This window comes from Schistocerca serialis, chromosome 6, assembly GCF_023864345.2.
Source record: "Schistocerca serialis cubense isolate TAMUIC-IGC-003099 chromosome 6, iqSchSeri2.2, whole genome shotgun sequence".
Lineage (NCBI taxonomy): Eukaryota > Metazoa > Arthropoda > Insecta > Orthoptera > Acrididae > Schistocerca > Schistocerca serialis.
Window position 1 is genome coordinate 559,088,648 of NC_064643.1, and position 16,954 is coordinate 559,105,601.

At 45.6% G+C, this 16,954-nt stretch overlaps 1 protein-coding gene across 1 annotated transcript in view; it reads left to right on the forward strand.

Annotated features, from left to right (window-relative positions):
• The window catches only part of LOC126484983 (zinc finger SWIM domain-containing protein 5-like), a 148,222-nt gene that overhangs the window by 13,146 nt on the left and 118,122 nt on the right, over nt 1-16,954 (forward strand). The window contains exon 2 of the mRNA XM_050108588.1: nt 1,664-1,772. Within this exon, the coding sequence (XP_049964545.1) occupies nt 1,664-1,772 (109 nt within the window). The remainder of the gene's footprint in view (nt 1-1,663; nt 1,773-16,954) is intronic.

The following is a 16,954-nucleotide window of genomic DNA, read 5'->3' on the forward strand; positions in this document are numbered from 1 at the left end:
CAAGTAAACATGTGTCAATTGGTTCAAAATCATTTCATTCTGGTGTATATTTTAGCTACCTCTAACAACTAAAGTCTTGATATATTTTAATACCATTGTTCTTTTTCAAAAAGTGTGTTCTGGATAAAAGCAAGTTACCCATATTTCGCATTAAAAGGAACAACGTAATTGTTCTTCACTTTACGGTTTGCCTGGTGTAATGGTCAGCATAGTTGCCTTCCAAGCAGTTGATCTGGGTTCGATTCCTGGCCACCGCAGCCGTCTTTTATTTTTGAGTATGAGTGCTTTTGCCACGCGCCCTTAAATTAATGTTTTTTTTCTTCCTTCTTACTCCCTGCAGGCCACCCTATAGTGTGTGTGTCTTCATCCAGACTGTTCTTACCATTGTTCCCAAGGTCAACTTTTGTTAGTCCTTCTGGTCTGTATTTTTTTGTTAGTTTTGGAAGTTTTCCCTCATTTAGTGGTATGATCTTTCCATTCTTCCTACTTCTATTTTTATTTCAACTTCGATAACATTTAATTCTGTTCGTATTTTATGATTATTTAACCTACCCAGTGTAGAGCATCCTTCGACTCTTCTTAGAAATCTCATTTGCATTCTCTGCATATTGTTTTAATCCCACCTTAATAAGATCTACTACGACTCGTTCTCTCATATGTCAGAAACACCGTCATTATTTTGTATATTTCGCTGTTGTACCTTTCCTAGTCTTCTTATTCAGCATTCTGGTGGTGGTTCCACACACACGTTTAACACTTCGTATCTTTATTGCGATATAAGTGCTCATATCGTAAATTACGTCAACATCTACGTAATTGTAATGTGACATCTGTCCGATAGAAGTGTTAAGGAAAACTATTTTTGAGCAGATAAGATATTTACCTTGGAATCTACCACTTTGTGGAATTGATATTTCTAGATCTTACCTGTAATGTTTTGCAATTCTAATACGTACATGGACCATTAGAGGTTGTCTTTTGATTTATATACCGTGGTAACATCGTATGTATCTCAACTCTTTTTATTGTTAAAATAGAATGGCGTCAAATGTTAAAAAGGAGAAACGAGACTTTTATTTTACATTGCTATAAAGTTGTGTTCTTTGGCCTCGAAAACATTCAGGTGTAGACTTACTTCTGTTTGCAACCGCTGTCTGTAATTTATTTCGTAACGTACGACAGCATTGCATTGTTAGCAATTTCATACACGTGTCATACGGTATATTTAAGTTTAATCAAATAGCTGGAGGTGAAGTAAACACTAAACCACAAGCGCTACTGCGACGGTCGCAGGTTCGAATCGTGCCTCGGGCATGGATGTGTGTGCTGTCCTTAGGTTAGATAGATTTAAGTAGTTCTAAGTCTAGGGGTCTGATGACCTCAGATATTAAGTCCCATAGTACTAAGAACCATTTGAACTAAATCACAAAGACTTCTGCAAAACAGTGAAACAGCACCATAACAGGTCCGGGAGAAAGGGGAAGATGAAAAAGGGAGGGAGGTAGATCCTAAAGTTTTGAAAACCAGTGAACGTTTTGTATGGTCAGTGTTCGGTTTGGAACGACGTTGGTTAGCTGCAGTAATGAGAGGTGTATTTGTATTGCGTTGCTACTTTGTGTTTGTGCTGTGCGAGCGCACTGACGTGTGCTGTTGTGTTTTGCAGGCTTCCACCTGAGCGGCGTGGTGACGACGCCCCGGTCTGCCAGCCCCACCTCCTCCTCGTACAGCCTCGAGCCCGACAAGAAGTACAAAGTCTCCGTCAGCTTCGACAGGTAAGCACACTGACCATTTATTATATCCTCTCTGCATTTCGCTGCTGCTCTTGAGTGGAAATGTGCTCTCGTCTATACTGACTAGTCAATTATTCGTACCACATCTTGGATGATCAGGTCAGATGAAATCATGTCATATCATTTACATTTAGAAATAGCGATACTTCTATCGTAAGTGGCTGTGAGCTTAAACAAACGGTAAATTGGACCGCCGCGGGGAGGGGAGCCTGCATCCTTGATTTGTGCTTCTGTGGAAGCAGAACTGACACGTGGTATAAGGATTCCTAACCTTACTGAAAGACCTGAGTCGAAACAAGGCCCCGGGAGTAGACAATATTCCATTAGAACTACTGACGGCCTTGGGAGAGCCAGTCCTGACAAAACTCTACCATCTGGCGAGCAAGATGTATGAGACAGGCGAAATACCCTCAGACTTCAAGAAGAATATAAGAATTCCAGTCCCACAGAAATCAGGTGTTGACAGATGTGAAAATTACCAACTATCAGTTTAATAAGTCACAGCTGCAAAATACTAACGCGAATTCTTTACAGACGAGTGGAAAAACTTATACAAGCCGACCTCGGGGAAGATGAGTTTGGATTCGCGTAGAAATGTTGGAACACGTGAGGCAATACTGACCCTACGACTTATCTTAGAAGAAAGATTAAGGAAAGGCAAACCTACGTTTCTAGCATTTGTAGACTTAGAGAAAGGTTTAACAATGTTGATTGGAATACTCTCTTTCAAATTCTGAGGGTGGCAGGGGTAAAATACAGGGAGAGAAAGGCTATTTACAATTTGTACAGAAACCAGATGGCAGTTATAAGAGTCGAGGGGTATGAAAGGAAAGAAGTGATTTGGAAGGGAGTGAGACAGGGTTGTAGCCTCTCCCCGATGTTATTCAATCTGTATATTGAGCAAGCAATAAAGGAAACAAAAGAAAAGTTCGGAGTAGGTATTAAAAGCCATGGAGAAGAAATAAAAACGTTGAGGTTCGCCGATGATATTGTAATTCTGTCAGAAACAGCAAAGGACTTGGAAGAGCAGTTGAACGGAATGGACAGTGTCTTGAAAGGAGGATATAAGATGAACACAAACAAAAGCAAATCGAGGATAGTGGAATGTAGTCGAATTAAGTCGGGTGATGCTGAGGGAATTAAATTAGGAAATGAGTCACTTAAAGTAGTAAAGGAGTTTTGCTATTTGGGGAGCAAAATAACTGATGATGGTCGAAGTAGAGAGGATATAAAATGTAGACTGGCAATGGGAAGGAAATCGTTTCTGAAGAAGAGAAATTTGTTAACATCGAGTATAGATTTAAGTGTCAGGAAGTCGTTTCTGAAAGTATTTGTATGGAGTGTAGCCATGTACGGAAGTGAAACATGGACGGTAAATAGTTTAGACAAGAAGAGAATAGAAGCTTTCGAAATGTGGTGCTACAGAAGAATGCTGAAGATCAGATGGGTAGATCACATAACTAATGAGGAGGTATTGAATAGAATTGGGAAGAAGAGAAGTTTGTGGCACAACTTGACTGGAAGAAGGGATCGGTTGGTAGGGCACGTTCTGAGACATCTAGGGATCACCAATTTAGTATTGGAGGGCAGCGTGGAGGGTAAAAATCGTAGAGGGAGACCAAGAGATGAATACACTAAGCAGATTCAGAAGGATGTAGGTTGCAGTAGGTACTGGGAGATGAAGAAGCTTGTACAGGATAGAGTAGCGTGGAGAGCTGCATCAAACCAGTCTCAGGACTGAAGACCACAACAACAACAACAACAACAACAACAACCTTACAATAATCTATCTGCCTAATTCTCTCCTAACAGGCATTAACGAACTCCTAGAACCAATAAACCTCTTCCCCTTTACCCTCCCAAATGAGCACATCTGTTTTGGCCTGGTCAAAGACAGACTCAACAAAAGTAGTATTCCTGGACACCGAGAAAGCACTCGACATGTCTGCCACGATGGCCTCATTTACAATCTTGATCGCCTTCTGCGCCGACCACATACTCTGGATTACCGACACAGTCGTCGCGAAGCGGCAGTTCTTAGTACGAAATACACTGAATCGCCGAAGAAACTGCTACAGGTAAGCGTATTCAAATACAGAGATATGCAAACAGGCAGAAGACGGCGCTGCGGTCGGCAACGCCTGTGTAAGTGTCTGGCGCAGTTGTTAGATCGGTCACTGCTGCTACAATGGCAGGTTATCAAGATTTAAATGAGTTTGAACGTGGTGTTATGGTCGGCGCTCGAGCGATAGGACACAGCATCTCCGAGGTAGCGATGAAGTGGGAATTTTCCCGTTCGACCATTTCACGAATTTATAGTTAACATCAAGAATCTCGTAAAACATCAAATCTCCGACATCGCTGCTGCGAAAAAGATCCTGCAAGAACCGGACCATCGACGACTGGAGCACATCGGTCAACGTGACTGAAGCGCATTCCTCAAATTGCTGTAGTTTTCAATGCTGGGCCATCGACAAGTGTCAGCCCGCGAACCATTCAACGAAACATCATTGATATGAGGTTTCGGAGCTGAAGGCCCACTCTTGTACTCTTGATGGCTGCACGACACAACGCTTTACGCATCTCCTGGGCCCGTCAAAACCAACATTGGACTGTTGATGACGGGAAACATGCTGCCTGGTCGGACGAGTTTTGTTTCAAATTGTATCGAGCGGACGTGTAGGGGTACGGAGACAACCTCATAAAGCCTTGGATCCTGCATGTCAGCAGGGGATTCTTCAACCTTGTGGATGCTCTGTAATGGTGTGGGGCCTGTGCATTTGGAGTGATATGGGATCCCTGATACGTCTAGATACGACTGTGACAGGTAACAGGTACGCAAGCATCTTGGCTGATAACTTGCATCCATTCATGTCCAGAAGGGTGGCGAACTCGTTACGAATTTATTCAACCTTCCCATCTTCTTTAAAAATGGTTCAACCTTCCCGTTTTCTTTACAAATGTTAAGGAGCCGATTTAAATGTATTATAGGGTTGGGTAGCCCTTATGGACACACTTTGCTGAGTTTTTTTTGGCCATTACTTTGTTTATACACGGTTGACCAACTGACGAAGAAACGCATTAGTAGTAGAGTGCTAGCCCTGATGACAGTCCGTGAAGTCGTGACATGCACTCCACAGGACACAAATCGTTGGGGATCCATCCTGACACAATATCGCTGAAACTCGATGGCAGGCCGGCCAGTGTGGCTGAGCGGTTCTAGGCGCTACAGTCTGGAACTGCGCGACCGCTACGGTCGCAGGTTCGAATCCTGCCTCGGGCATGGATGTGTGTGATGTCCTTAGGTTAGTTAGGTTTAGGTAGTTCTAAGTTCTAGGGGACTGATGACCTGAGATGTTAAGTCCCATAGTGCTCAGAGCCATTTGAACTCGATGGCGGCCTCAAATGTACGTAACACTGAAATCAGGTGTCTGATTTATCTTCAGCTCTTACACAGCTATCTCAACAGCACAACAAAAATGCGCGTTATCAGCAAGGTAAAATTCTCTCTGTACCACTACGTAACACTGCCGTGTTCCCAAAATCGTTTCCTGGGTCAGGAATCCGACTTTGGAACAATCTTCTTCAACTTAATTAGGGAAATAAAATCCTTTTAAAACTTCAAGACAGTTAATGATCCACCTTCTATCACAATAGCCATTTCTTCCATATAACTTGTCTGCAGCTCACTCTCGTCAGCCCTCTCCTGTTCTTTCTTAGCAGCCATTGTCACTGTTATTTCAATCTTCTCGTCTTTCATTATCACTTCTGCTTCTGACTATAGCAACGTGTTAGCCCTCCAAATGTTCTATCTGGTCAATGTAATTCTTAATGCCGTTTATTATTATTATTATCATTATTAATACTTATTATTATTTTAATAATAATAATACAAATATCATTATTATGGATGTTTTGTACCATTTTTAGTAAGTATTGTTCCTGGTACGTTGCAACAGAGGCCTTTAAGCCCTAATCTGGTGAGGCTAACTAAGCAATAAATAGGCCGGCCGGGGTGGCCTAACCTAAGGACATCACACACATCCATGCCCGAGGCAGGATTCGAACCTGGGACCGTAGCGGTCGAGCGGTTCCAGACTGTAGCGCCTAGAACCGCTCGGCCACTCCGGCCGGCTGTATGATATCATTAGACGATCATTTCCAATTACAAAATGATCTGGAGAGAATTTCTGTATGGTGCGAAAAGTGGCAATGGGAACTAAACAAAGAAAAGTGCGAGGTCATCCTCAAGGGTACTAAAAGAAATCCGATAAATTTTGGGTATACGATAAATCGCACAAATCTAAGGCCTGTCAATTCGACTAAATACCTAGGAATTACAATTACGAGCAACTTAAATTGTAAAGACCATATAGATAATATTGTGGGGAAGGCGAAACAAAGACTGCGCTTTGTTGGCAGAACACTTAGAAGATGCGACAAACCCACTAAAGAGAGAGAGCCTACATTACACTTGTCCGTGCTCTGCTGGAATGTTGCTGCGCGGTGTGGGATCCTTACCAGGTAGGATTGACGGAGGACTTCGAAAAAGTGCAAAGAAGGGCAGCTCGTTTCGTGTTGTCGCTCAATAGGGGTGAGAGTGTCACTGATATGATATGCGAGTTGGGAAACAATGGCGGTTTTCTTTGCGGCGAAATCTATTTACGAAATTTCAATCACCAACTTTCTCCTCCGAATGCTAAAATATTTTGTTGACACCCATCTGTGTAGGGAGAAATGATCATCATCATAAAATAAGAGAAATCAGAGCTTGAACGGAAAGATTTAGGTGTTCCTTTTTCCCACGTGCCATACGAGAGTGGAATGGTAGAGAAGTAGTATGAAAATGGTTCGCACTCAAGTGTGATTTGCGGAGTAACGATGTAGATGTAGATATATTTCGTTCTGGACAAAATTTTTTTTTTTTGGGGGGGGGGGGGGGTGATCAAGTTAAATGGGTATCTGGGAAAAATTATTAGTTTTGCATTCCTTGTACATGAACGTGATGGCACGTCTGAATGGATATAAAAACAGGGATAGCGTGAGGTGGTAGTAAAGTCAGAATCTAATATGTTTCTACCCATTTTACTCACAGTCGTCTTCAATTATTCTTAAAACAGCGTTTTATAAGGAGTAATGGGTATAAGTACAGATATTTTTATTGATGACCGAGAACAGTGCACAGAACAACATTAAATCCGTATTTACTGCATTTGCAGACTAATAATTACAACTAATAGGAGTAGTATGTTTTTCCGTTGGTTAGTACCTCGAGATACTTGTGGCAACAGCAAGCCATTGACGCTGGGCAGCATGTCAGGTGTTGAAGTGTGGACACGTAACGGTTCGTCTACACTGCGGGTCCAGTCCGCTTAGTGGTGGTTACGACTGTTCCGAAAACATCAGGGACTGAATTTGTGATGTGTTTGCGGAAAGACTGCCTGACGCAGAGAAAAAACAGCCAACACAGAAATGTGCGTACATATTAAAATAGGATATATATAAATATGTGCACTCAGGGCCGCTTTTTAAGGTCCAAGGGGCACAAAGCCAGCACTTGGAGGGCCAAGGTAAGAAGGCCGCCACAGGCATCACAACTTTTAAGATTTCCATACAGGACGTAAAACAACTAGTAGCGGTGCCCAAGAGTAAGATTTTTGTACATTTGTGTCACACTTAGTAGCGAAAACTAACGTGGGTGAAATTTACGCGGAAAAAGTGGGAGGGGGAGAAAAGGGGTTTGCTAAACGCGTGGAAAAATTTTGTCGGGCCGGCACTGTCTGAGATTATAGCCGTTACACCCTTTTTATGCTCGCGACAATGATACTCACTATGTGTTTTATTCAAGGTAGTGCTATGAACGTGGATGTGACAGGAAATTATTTGTTATGAAACATACGCAGTTTACAAATACAGTCTCACACATTGTTCGCTCGAGAGCTCCTATAGCCTGGAACATCCATTTAGGACCAACGGCTGACTCTAAATGTTACGGACTTCGCGACTAGCTTTGCCTAGAAAGAAATTCGGCTCTCACGTTGGACTTCTTTCCGCCCTCTCTCTCACCCCCTCGGCCGGGGCTGTGGTGTCATTAGTGACGTCAGAGGGAAGCGGCCGGCTGTTGTCTTTTAATTACTTCGATGTCTGCGCGTTGTTGTCCTAACTAATCACCAGGAGCGACTTTCATTTGGCAAGGCGCAGACGCGGGCTCGCCGTAATGAAGTTCATTTGTCCGCGCGGCTCGGCGCGGCGCGCATTTGTAACGCAGCCACAAATGGCCGCCAGTCCAGCCCGTTTAATAGCGGAGCAGACCGCCAGTATTTCTGCAGAGGCAGGCGAACAGGGCGTGCCGGCCCATGCCGCGATTCCCGAATAGGTTCCGCGCGCTAACCTCGAAGAGTTTTCCGCGAGGAGGAGTTGCCACTGCAGAATAAACAGCCATCAAACATTTTTGCTCAAGAGCCGATACAGACATTTTGTGCCGATCTCACTTGTTAACTGGTACCTAAGTAAATTAGTGTGTTATGAGTTCCCAACAGTCAGTCTGTAGTAAGGTCGCGATAATTTGGTCGCTGGCGGCCAAGTACTGATCGTTGAAAGACGGCTCTATTCGAACATGAGATAAGTTGCAAAATACTGACGAAATCTTTAAAATGCACTGTATCTCCATGAGCAGCAGCACAAACATCTAGACGGTAGCTAAACTCATCACAAACTTTAGACATGTATTTGCTTTTACAGAAGTTATGGCAGCTAGTATTCTGTTCTTCACTTCTTTGTCACGAGGTCAAGGGAAGAGGAACACACTTTCCTTCACGTATCCCCACAAGAAAAAATCGCATGGGGTCATGTCTGGCGATCTTGGAGGCGAAGAATGCAAGGTTACATGTTTGGTGGCGAAAATAAAACTGGCCCGGAAAATGATTAGAGTGAGGCATCAAATGCCTTATCGTAGGTAATGAACAGAACTGCTCACTCGGAACATGGTAGAAATGGACACGGTTGACGATACAACGCAATACGTGACTTACTGTACGTAGCAGCTCTGCCTGTCGGACGGCACAATGCCCTTTCTCAGTCTTCCATTGTGTGGTAATTATCTAAGTACACCCTAGCCTTCCACATGTTCCTCAGGTGAAAATCGCAAGGAGAGAGACAAGGCGCTGTTTAAGGACAAGAAACTTCGCTGCTTTTGCGCGTAAAAGTTGTCATTAAAAAACGTATTCCGCAATTAAGACACCCTCGCTGAGTCCAGTGTCAACCACAGAGTCAACTCATTCTGTGAAAGATTCGCGTCTAGTAAACTTGTACGAAGTAAGAATATTGTCAATCAAGCAGCAGAAACAACCGATTTTGCAACAACTGCAATAATAAATCCAAATGCTAACTGTAGTCAAATACAACTAGATGTACCTGCTACATACTATAAATGTATTTTGGTATACTTCCCAACAAACCCGATCATTAAGGGCCCGGGTTCGATTCCCGGTTGGGTCGGAGATTTTCTCCCTCAGGGACTGGGTGTTGTGCTGTCCTAATCATCATCATTTCATCCCCATCGACGCGCAAGTCGCCGAAGTGGCGTCAAATCGAAAGACTTGCACCAGGCGAGTGGTCTACCCGACGGGAGGCCCTCGTCACACATTTTTTTTAAAATTGTGAGTAGACACTGGTTCCGTAAAATTTCATTCAAATCTCTTTACGTTCAACCATTTGCAAGAAAGAAACTTAACTTTTAAATGTATTTTTACTTTTCGTGTACTTGTCAAATGTGCAGCATAGGTTTATAGCTGAAATTCTTCCGACTCGAGTTCCTATTCTAACCAAGAAAACTTAAGGGCAAATAAAATTTTAAAAAAAATGATGTCGATGATTGATAAGAGTATTAAAACTCGATTGTCTGTTTTGTAAGTCCCGTGTGCGACTAGTAATCCGAATTAAAACAATTTACGAATATCCTTAACGTGTCAAAAGACGTTTTAGGTAACACACAAGTAAGCGTAATAGGCCCGACTGGATTGCAGCACGCGTTGGCACGCCGTTACCGGGATTCGGGGAGGTGCCCCGGCGCCGCACCGAATCCGCCCGGAGGATGAGCGATGAAGGTCGGTTTGCCGGTGACACTAGATGTGGTTTCTAGGCCGTTTCCCACATCTGAGCAGGTGAATCCTGGCTTAGTACCCACGTCCTGCCTCAGTTACATGATTCAGAAACATTTCCAAAACGTTCTCACACTTTCACAGTGTATAAGAGTAAATGCAGACAGACAGACTATACAAATTCCTTTCCGGTGATGCGGTGACAGGAAGAGCATCCGGGCACCCTCTGCCATTAACAATATTAAGTCCAGAATAGCCGGCCGTTGTGGCCGAGCGGTTCTAGGCGCTTCACTCTGGAACCGCGCGACTGCTACGGTCGCAGGTTCAAATCCTGCCTCGGGCATGGATGTGTGCGATGTCCTTAGGTTAGTTAGGTTTTAGTAGTTCTGAGTCTAGGGGGACTGATGACCTCAGATATTAAGTCCCATAGTGCTCAGAGCCATTTGAAATCCAGAATAACATGCCGCATTCGCGAACAAACAGCCAGGAGAAAGAAAGACGAACGGTCAACTTTGTCTTGTGGCGTCACTCCATAAGACGTTATGGGACAGTCAACTTTGTCTTCTGGCGTCACTGCATAAGATGTTATAAAGAGATTTCAAATTTAACCCGATCTATTGCCGGCCAATGTCCAGCAAAAACAAAATTCCTTAGAAACGACTATCCGAAATCTCCACTCCGAGCATTATTACCTACCACGACCAAAGCAGAGCGGATGTTACCAATCTGACAATACTTGTGAAAATGGAACTGGACAAGGCCACGATATAAATGACAGAGGAACTCGCCACGCATGCGCCGGAAATGGAACTGATCCGAGCATATCCAAGACAGCGCGTTCGGAAGAAGTGACCTCCTTCTGTGATGGCGCTGACAGCACACCCGCGTCATGGCGGCCCATTTCACCGTTATGCGTTCCCGCCCGCCCGGTCTATTGTGACGGCCTTGCAGATTCATGTGCATTGTTGGCTCGACTCGGCGCGGGGCGCAGGTGTACATCTGTTGTTTAGGGGTCCTGCGAACAAGTTGCATTATGCTCACCCCGGCTGTGGGGGACTGGCCCGTGCAGGGCGTTTTATGCGGGCCCTCTTCCTGTCCCCGGCTTACCTGGGGCCCGCCACTTCCACCTGTCAGTGGGTTTCCCGTCCACATCCAGCAAGGTGCGAGAGCACTCAACTCGTAGTCGGGAAGAGCGGGGCTCAAATCGGGGGTCGCCGTCCTCATTTACATCCCCTCTGATCTCTCTAAACAACTTCAGAAAACTGCTCGCACACTTATCTAATGGTCTAATACTACGTCCTCAATGAACTTAGTGCCAATAGGGACGTTACCTCTACATCTACTTGTACGTACACTGCTGCATGCAACAAGCGTCAGATTGGCATTAACCGTACTGCGTGCCTCGATATGCAAGTGATTACCATTTTAGCACAATCGTACAAAGTACGCTGTATCAAGGAAAAATTATGCAGCATGTTTCTCATTGAGAAATTATATTTTAATGTTGTTTATTTATGTGAAGATTGTGTTATAAATCGTGTAAGAAGCACAAACGTCTATCACAACGTGTCGGAATCGTACCCTATCGAAAGTGTTTTATTGTCTCGTAATACCGCTGCTCGCGTTGGTTGCGCCGCTATGTACACTTGTGCTCATAAATTAAAGATAATGCTGATACATGGTGAAACAACGCTCTGATGGGCGGTCTGCGGGTTTAAATCACCTCGGGGTATGACCTTGCGATGCATTTGACCTGCGGTCGTCGCACGGTGGCGCTGGCAGCAGACCACATACGCAGCGTTGTATTGGTGCGTGTCAGAGACGGCCGGGGTGGCCGAACGGTTCTAGGCGCTACAGTCTAGAACCGCGCGACTGCTACGGTCGCAGGTTCGAATCCTGCCTCGAGCATTGATGTGTGTGATGTCCTGAGCTTAGTTAGGTTTAAGTCGTTCTAAGTTCTAGGGGACTGATGACCTCAGAAGTGAAGTCCCATAATGCTCAGAGTCATTTGAACCATTTTGCATGTCAGAGTATGGTGCAGCGAGTAAGTGTGCAGACGTTTCCAGACGTGACTGTGTGTGGAAAATGGCTCAAAGAACACACATTGATGACGTTATGAGAGTTAGAATACTAGACTGGAGGCTGTCAAACACAGCAGGTCGTAGCACGGACCCTCCGTGTGCCACAAAGTGTGATCTCAAGATTATGGCAACGATTCCAGCAGACGGGAAATGTGGCCAGGCGCTACAGTACAGGACGTCCACAGTGTACAACACCACAAGAAGACCGATAGCTCACGATCAGTGCCCGCAGACGGCCACGGAGTACTGCAGGTAGCCTTGCTCGGGACCTTACCGCAGCCACTGGAACAGTTGTCTCCAGACACAGTCTACAGACGACTGAACAGACATGGTTTATTCGCCCGGAGACCTGCAAGGCGCATCCCACTGATCCCTGCTCACAGGAAAGCCCGTAAAGCCTGGTGTCAAGAACACAGCACATGGTCATTGGAACAGTGGTCCCAGGTTATGTTCACGGACGAGTCCAGGTATAGTCTGAACAGTGATTCTCGCCGGGTTTTCATCTGGCGTGAACCAGGAACCAGATACCAACCCCTTAATGTCCTTGACAGGGACCTGTATGGAGGTCGTGGTTTGATGGTGTGGGGTGGGATTAAGATTGGTGCACGTACACCCCTGCGTGTCTTTGACAGAGGAACTGTAACAGGTCAGGCGCATCGGGACGTCATTTTGCACCAGTATGTCCACCTTCGTCCTGATGGATGATAACGCGCGGCCCCAGTGAGCTGCCATCGTGGAGGAGTACGTTGAAACAGAAGATATCAGTCGAATGGAGTGAACTGCCTGTTCTCCAGACCTAAACCCCATCGAGCACGTCTGGGATGCTCTCAGTCGACGTATCGCCGCACGTCTTCAAACCCCTACGTCACTTTAGAAGTGTCATCATGTCGTTTTAACAGACAAGGCCAGATTCCGTGTGTGCAGGCTCCGAGGAGCCAGATTACATTCGTCATCGTGACATGGGTCCAGTGCCTGGCGTAATGGTATGGGTGCCATTGGGCACGCCTCTGGTTCACTTAGCCGTAATCTGGACAACAGGTTTTCCATTCTTGACTGTTAAAGCTGGTGGCTGTGAGCCTGTCTTTCAACAATATAATGCAAGACGCCTTTACTGTCACGGTCTTCCTCGATACAGAGCGTGTTCTAAAGTCCCTCTGGCGATCAAGTTCCCCAGATCTCCTAGCCACCGAAAACATCTGGTCGCAGAGAGACTGCCACGCCACCATTCGCCAGTCAATACGATTGGTGAACTCTCGCACAGAGTTTGAATTGGCATGGAATGATGTTCGGCAAAATGCCCAGCCAGCGTAAGGCCACTGCCGCCGTCAGAAATTGCAGCTCTCTGTACTAAATTTCGCACCATGCATCTTTAACTAAATCACCTACAAATTTAATCTTGCATTCTTCCCTCTGTTCTGAATATGCATAATAAGTAAAATTTTGTAATTATTGGTGGTGGTACAACTGTTATGGCCTGTAGTGTAGATGAGGACTAGAGTGAGTACGAGCGGCATTCAATAAGTAATGCAACACCTCTTTTCTCGGTCAGTTTCGGTTGAAACAAATGCGAAATTTGCTGTGTGACATCGTGGAATATTCCCATTTCAGCTCCTACAGTTTCATGCGGGTAGCCTTCAAAATGGCGTGTGTAAGGCATATGCAAACAAGGAACTGCCAACGAGTTTCTTTTGCCGGAAAACCAGAGCACTGCAGATACTCATAGGCTCCTGCAGAATTTATACAGGGACCTGACAGTGAACAGAAGCACGGCGAGCCGTTGGGCGAAGCGTTTCTCATCATCGCAACAAGCTGGCCAAACCTGTCCGATCTCCCGCATGCCGGCCGGCCGCACACAGCTCCAATTCCTGCAATGTTGGAACGTGCGGACACTCTAAACTGAGGTGATCGAAGGATCACTGTCGAGCACCTCGCTGCGCAACTGGAGTTATCTGTTGGTAGTGTTGGCGCACTCGTCCACCTATTGGGGTACTCAAAAGTGTGTGCCCGCTCGATTTCTTGTCATGTAGCAGAATACCATATGTAGCAACGAAGGACCACCAGTGCGTTACGAGGCTGGTGGTGACAATTTCTTGTCGAACATCGTCACAGGCGACGAAACATTAGCTCATCACTTCCAATCAGAAACAAAAGGGCAATCAATGGAGTGACCCAATACCACCTCTCCTCCGAAGGAAAAGTTCAAAGCCGCACCCTCAGCCTGCAAGGTCATGGTCATAGTCTTCTAGGACTCTGAAGTAGATTTTTATGTTCTCCCTCGTCGTACAACGATCAACTCTGAAGTTTATTGTGCTACCCTAAGGAAATTGAAGAAACTAAATCTGCGTGTTCACCACCACAAAGCCGGCCGGAGTGGCCGTGCGGTTCTAGGCGCTTCAGTCTGGAACCGGGCGACCTCTACGGTCGCAGGTTCGAATCCTGCCTCGGGCATGGATGTGTGTGATGTCCTTAGGTTAGTTAGGTTTAAGTAGTTCAAGTTCTAGGGGACTGATGACCTCAGCTGTTAAATCCCATAGTGCTCAGACCCATTTCAACCATTTTGCCACCACAAACATGCAAAAGAACATTTCGTTCTCAATTACAACGCAACGCCCCACTGAGCTGCATCGCCTACCATGAAGCAACAAATAGTGGATAAGATGAATAAGTCTACTGGGAGATCAGAGTGGTGTTTGGAAAGGAAAGCTCGCCCTAAATCGTGTACACACACACACACACACACACACACACACACACATGCGGTGGGTATCGACCCTGTGGCGGCGATGCGTTGGCTGGCTGTGACGCTACCAGCGAACTCGGCGTCCATCGTCCGTTTTGCGGGGCCCTGACCACTCGAAATGCCGATCTGTTATTGGCACCTATAAATATATTCGGCGCGGCTCCCACTTAATCACGCGCGGGCAAAAAATTTCAATGTTCCATTTTAATGACGTATTACCGCAGCATTTGCGCGACACATTCAAAGCCATCAGAGGACTACGAAAAATATGATTAGTCGGCGCGCGCGGAATTTTTATTTGCGACACGCTTTGTAATTGCTGCGAAATCAGCTTCGGTCGGACGCTGCATAAATAACCGATATACCGCCTGTCTTTGATTGCAGTCGGTTGCGCATGCATTCGCTTGGCCAGAATTTAGCCTCTTTTTTCCCTCCTCTCTACGCATAACTGCATCCTTTTCAGTCCTCGCCGGGATGTGCGTTATTACTTCAAGGGAATATTTACGGTTTTCTTGATAGCGGAGGCATCTGACTCAGAGAAATCGGTCGTGTCTTAGTCAAAGGAACCTTCCCGGAATGCGCAATGAGCGATTTTGGCAAACCTAAATCAGGATGGTGTGACGTTTGTGGTAGCTGTAGGGTGAGGTTGTGATGTGGGAAACGATGTTGGAAAATTTTTAATATTCATAAGAGATTCTTAGCAAGGTCGACAATTGAATACATCCCACAATAAGAACATAGTGTGAAAACAACGTTACATTAATCATTGAGATGCTCAGCAAATTATTATTATAATAACCCACAATTAAATGAATTGAAGTGTATGGAGTAGAGAATGCTCTTAATCTGAACAATGCAATGAGCGTATGGCATCTGTGGCCGGGCTTTCCCTTCTGGGAAATTTTGGCCCCTTGGTGCAAGTCTTTTTAGTTTACACCACTTCGGCGACTTCGCGTCGATGATGATAAAATAATGATGAGGACAACACGCACACCGAGTCCCGAGCTGTGTCCATCCTTCACTTTTACGACTGCTTGAACTCTGCTGGGGACCTTCTCCATGAGGTATGCAAATGTCTGTGGAGGAATGGCAGCCCATTCTTCCTCGACAGCTGGAACCAGAGACGGCAGTGATGTTGGACGCTGGAGTCCAGAACGGAGTGGACGCTCTAACTTATCTCAAAGATGTTCCACTGAGTTGAGGTCGGGACTAAGTACAAGCCAGTACATTTCAGGAATATTGTCCAAAACTCATCCCCTCACAGATGATGCTTTATGACAGGGTGAATTGTCATGCTGATAAAACGATCGTCGTCTCCGAAATGTTCCTCTAATGTACGCAATACACAATGCTGTAACATGTCCTCAAATCCTCAGGTGTTTGCCGTTTTTCTTTAGTGCAGTAAGCCGACCACACTCTAATCACAAAAAACATCCCCATACCGTAACACCACCTCCTCCGTACTTCTCTGATGGCACTATACGTGACACTGGATAACGTTCTCCAGGCATTTGCTAATGGCAAACCCTTCCATCGAGCTGCCACCGGAGATAACGTGATTCGTCATTCCAAATCACTCGCTTCCAGTCACTCACTGTCCACTGCCGTCGCTGTTTACACCAACTCAAACGTCACTTAGCACTGAGTACATGAATGTGTGGCTTAAGGGCAGCTGCTCGAACGTTATACCCCATTCGTTTCAACTTCCTGCACACAGGCACTGCGCCAGCTGGACTACTGGTAACACTTTGAAACTCACGACTGAGTCCTTACGCTGATTTCAAGCGATTTTTTACGACTACCCTCCTCAAATCTCAGCGATCACTGTCTACCTGTATATGCGGTCCGCCTGGTCTTGCTTTAAATTCAAATGGTTCAAATGGCTCCAAGCACTATAGGACTTAACATATGAAGTCATCAGTTTCCTAGACTTAGAACTACTTAAACCTAACGAACCTAAGAACATCACACACATCCATGCCCGAGGCAGGATTCAAACCTGCGACCGTAGCGGTCGCGCGGTTCCAGACAGAAGCGCCAAGAACCGCTCGGTGACACCGGCCGGCCAAAAGAAACTAATCACGGACAGTAAAGGAATGAACATGATGCAAATGCCCAAGAAAGAAGAACAATTAGCGATACGTCACAATGTCCGGACGAGGATTTGAACCGCCGTCCACCCGAATGCTGATCGGATCCAGTGTCGCGCCACTGCGCCACCTCGCTAGGTGCTTTGCCCAGTGC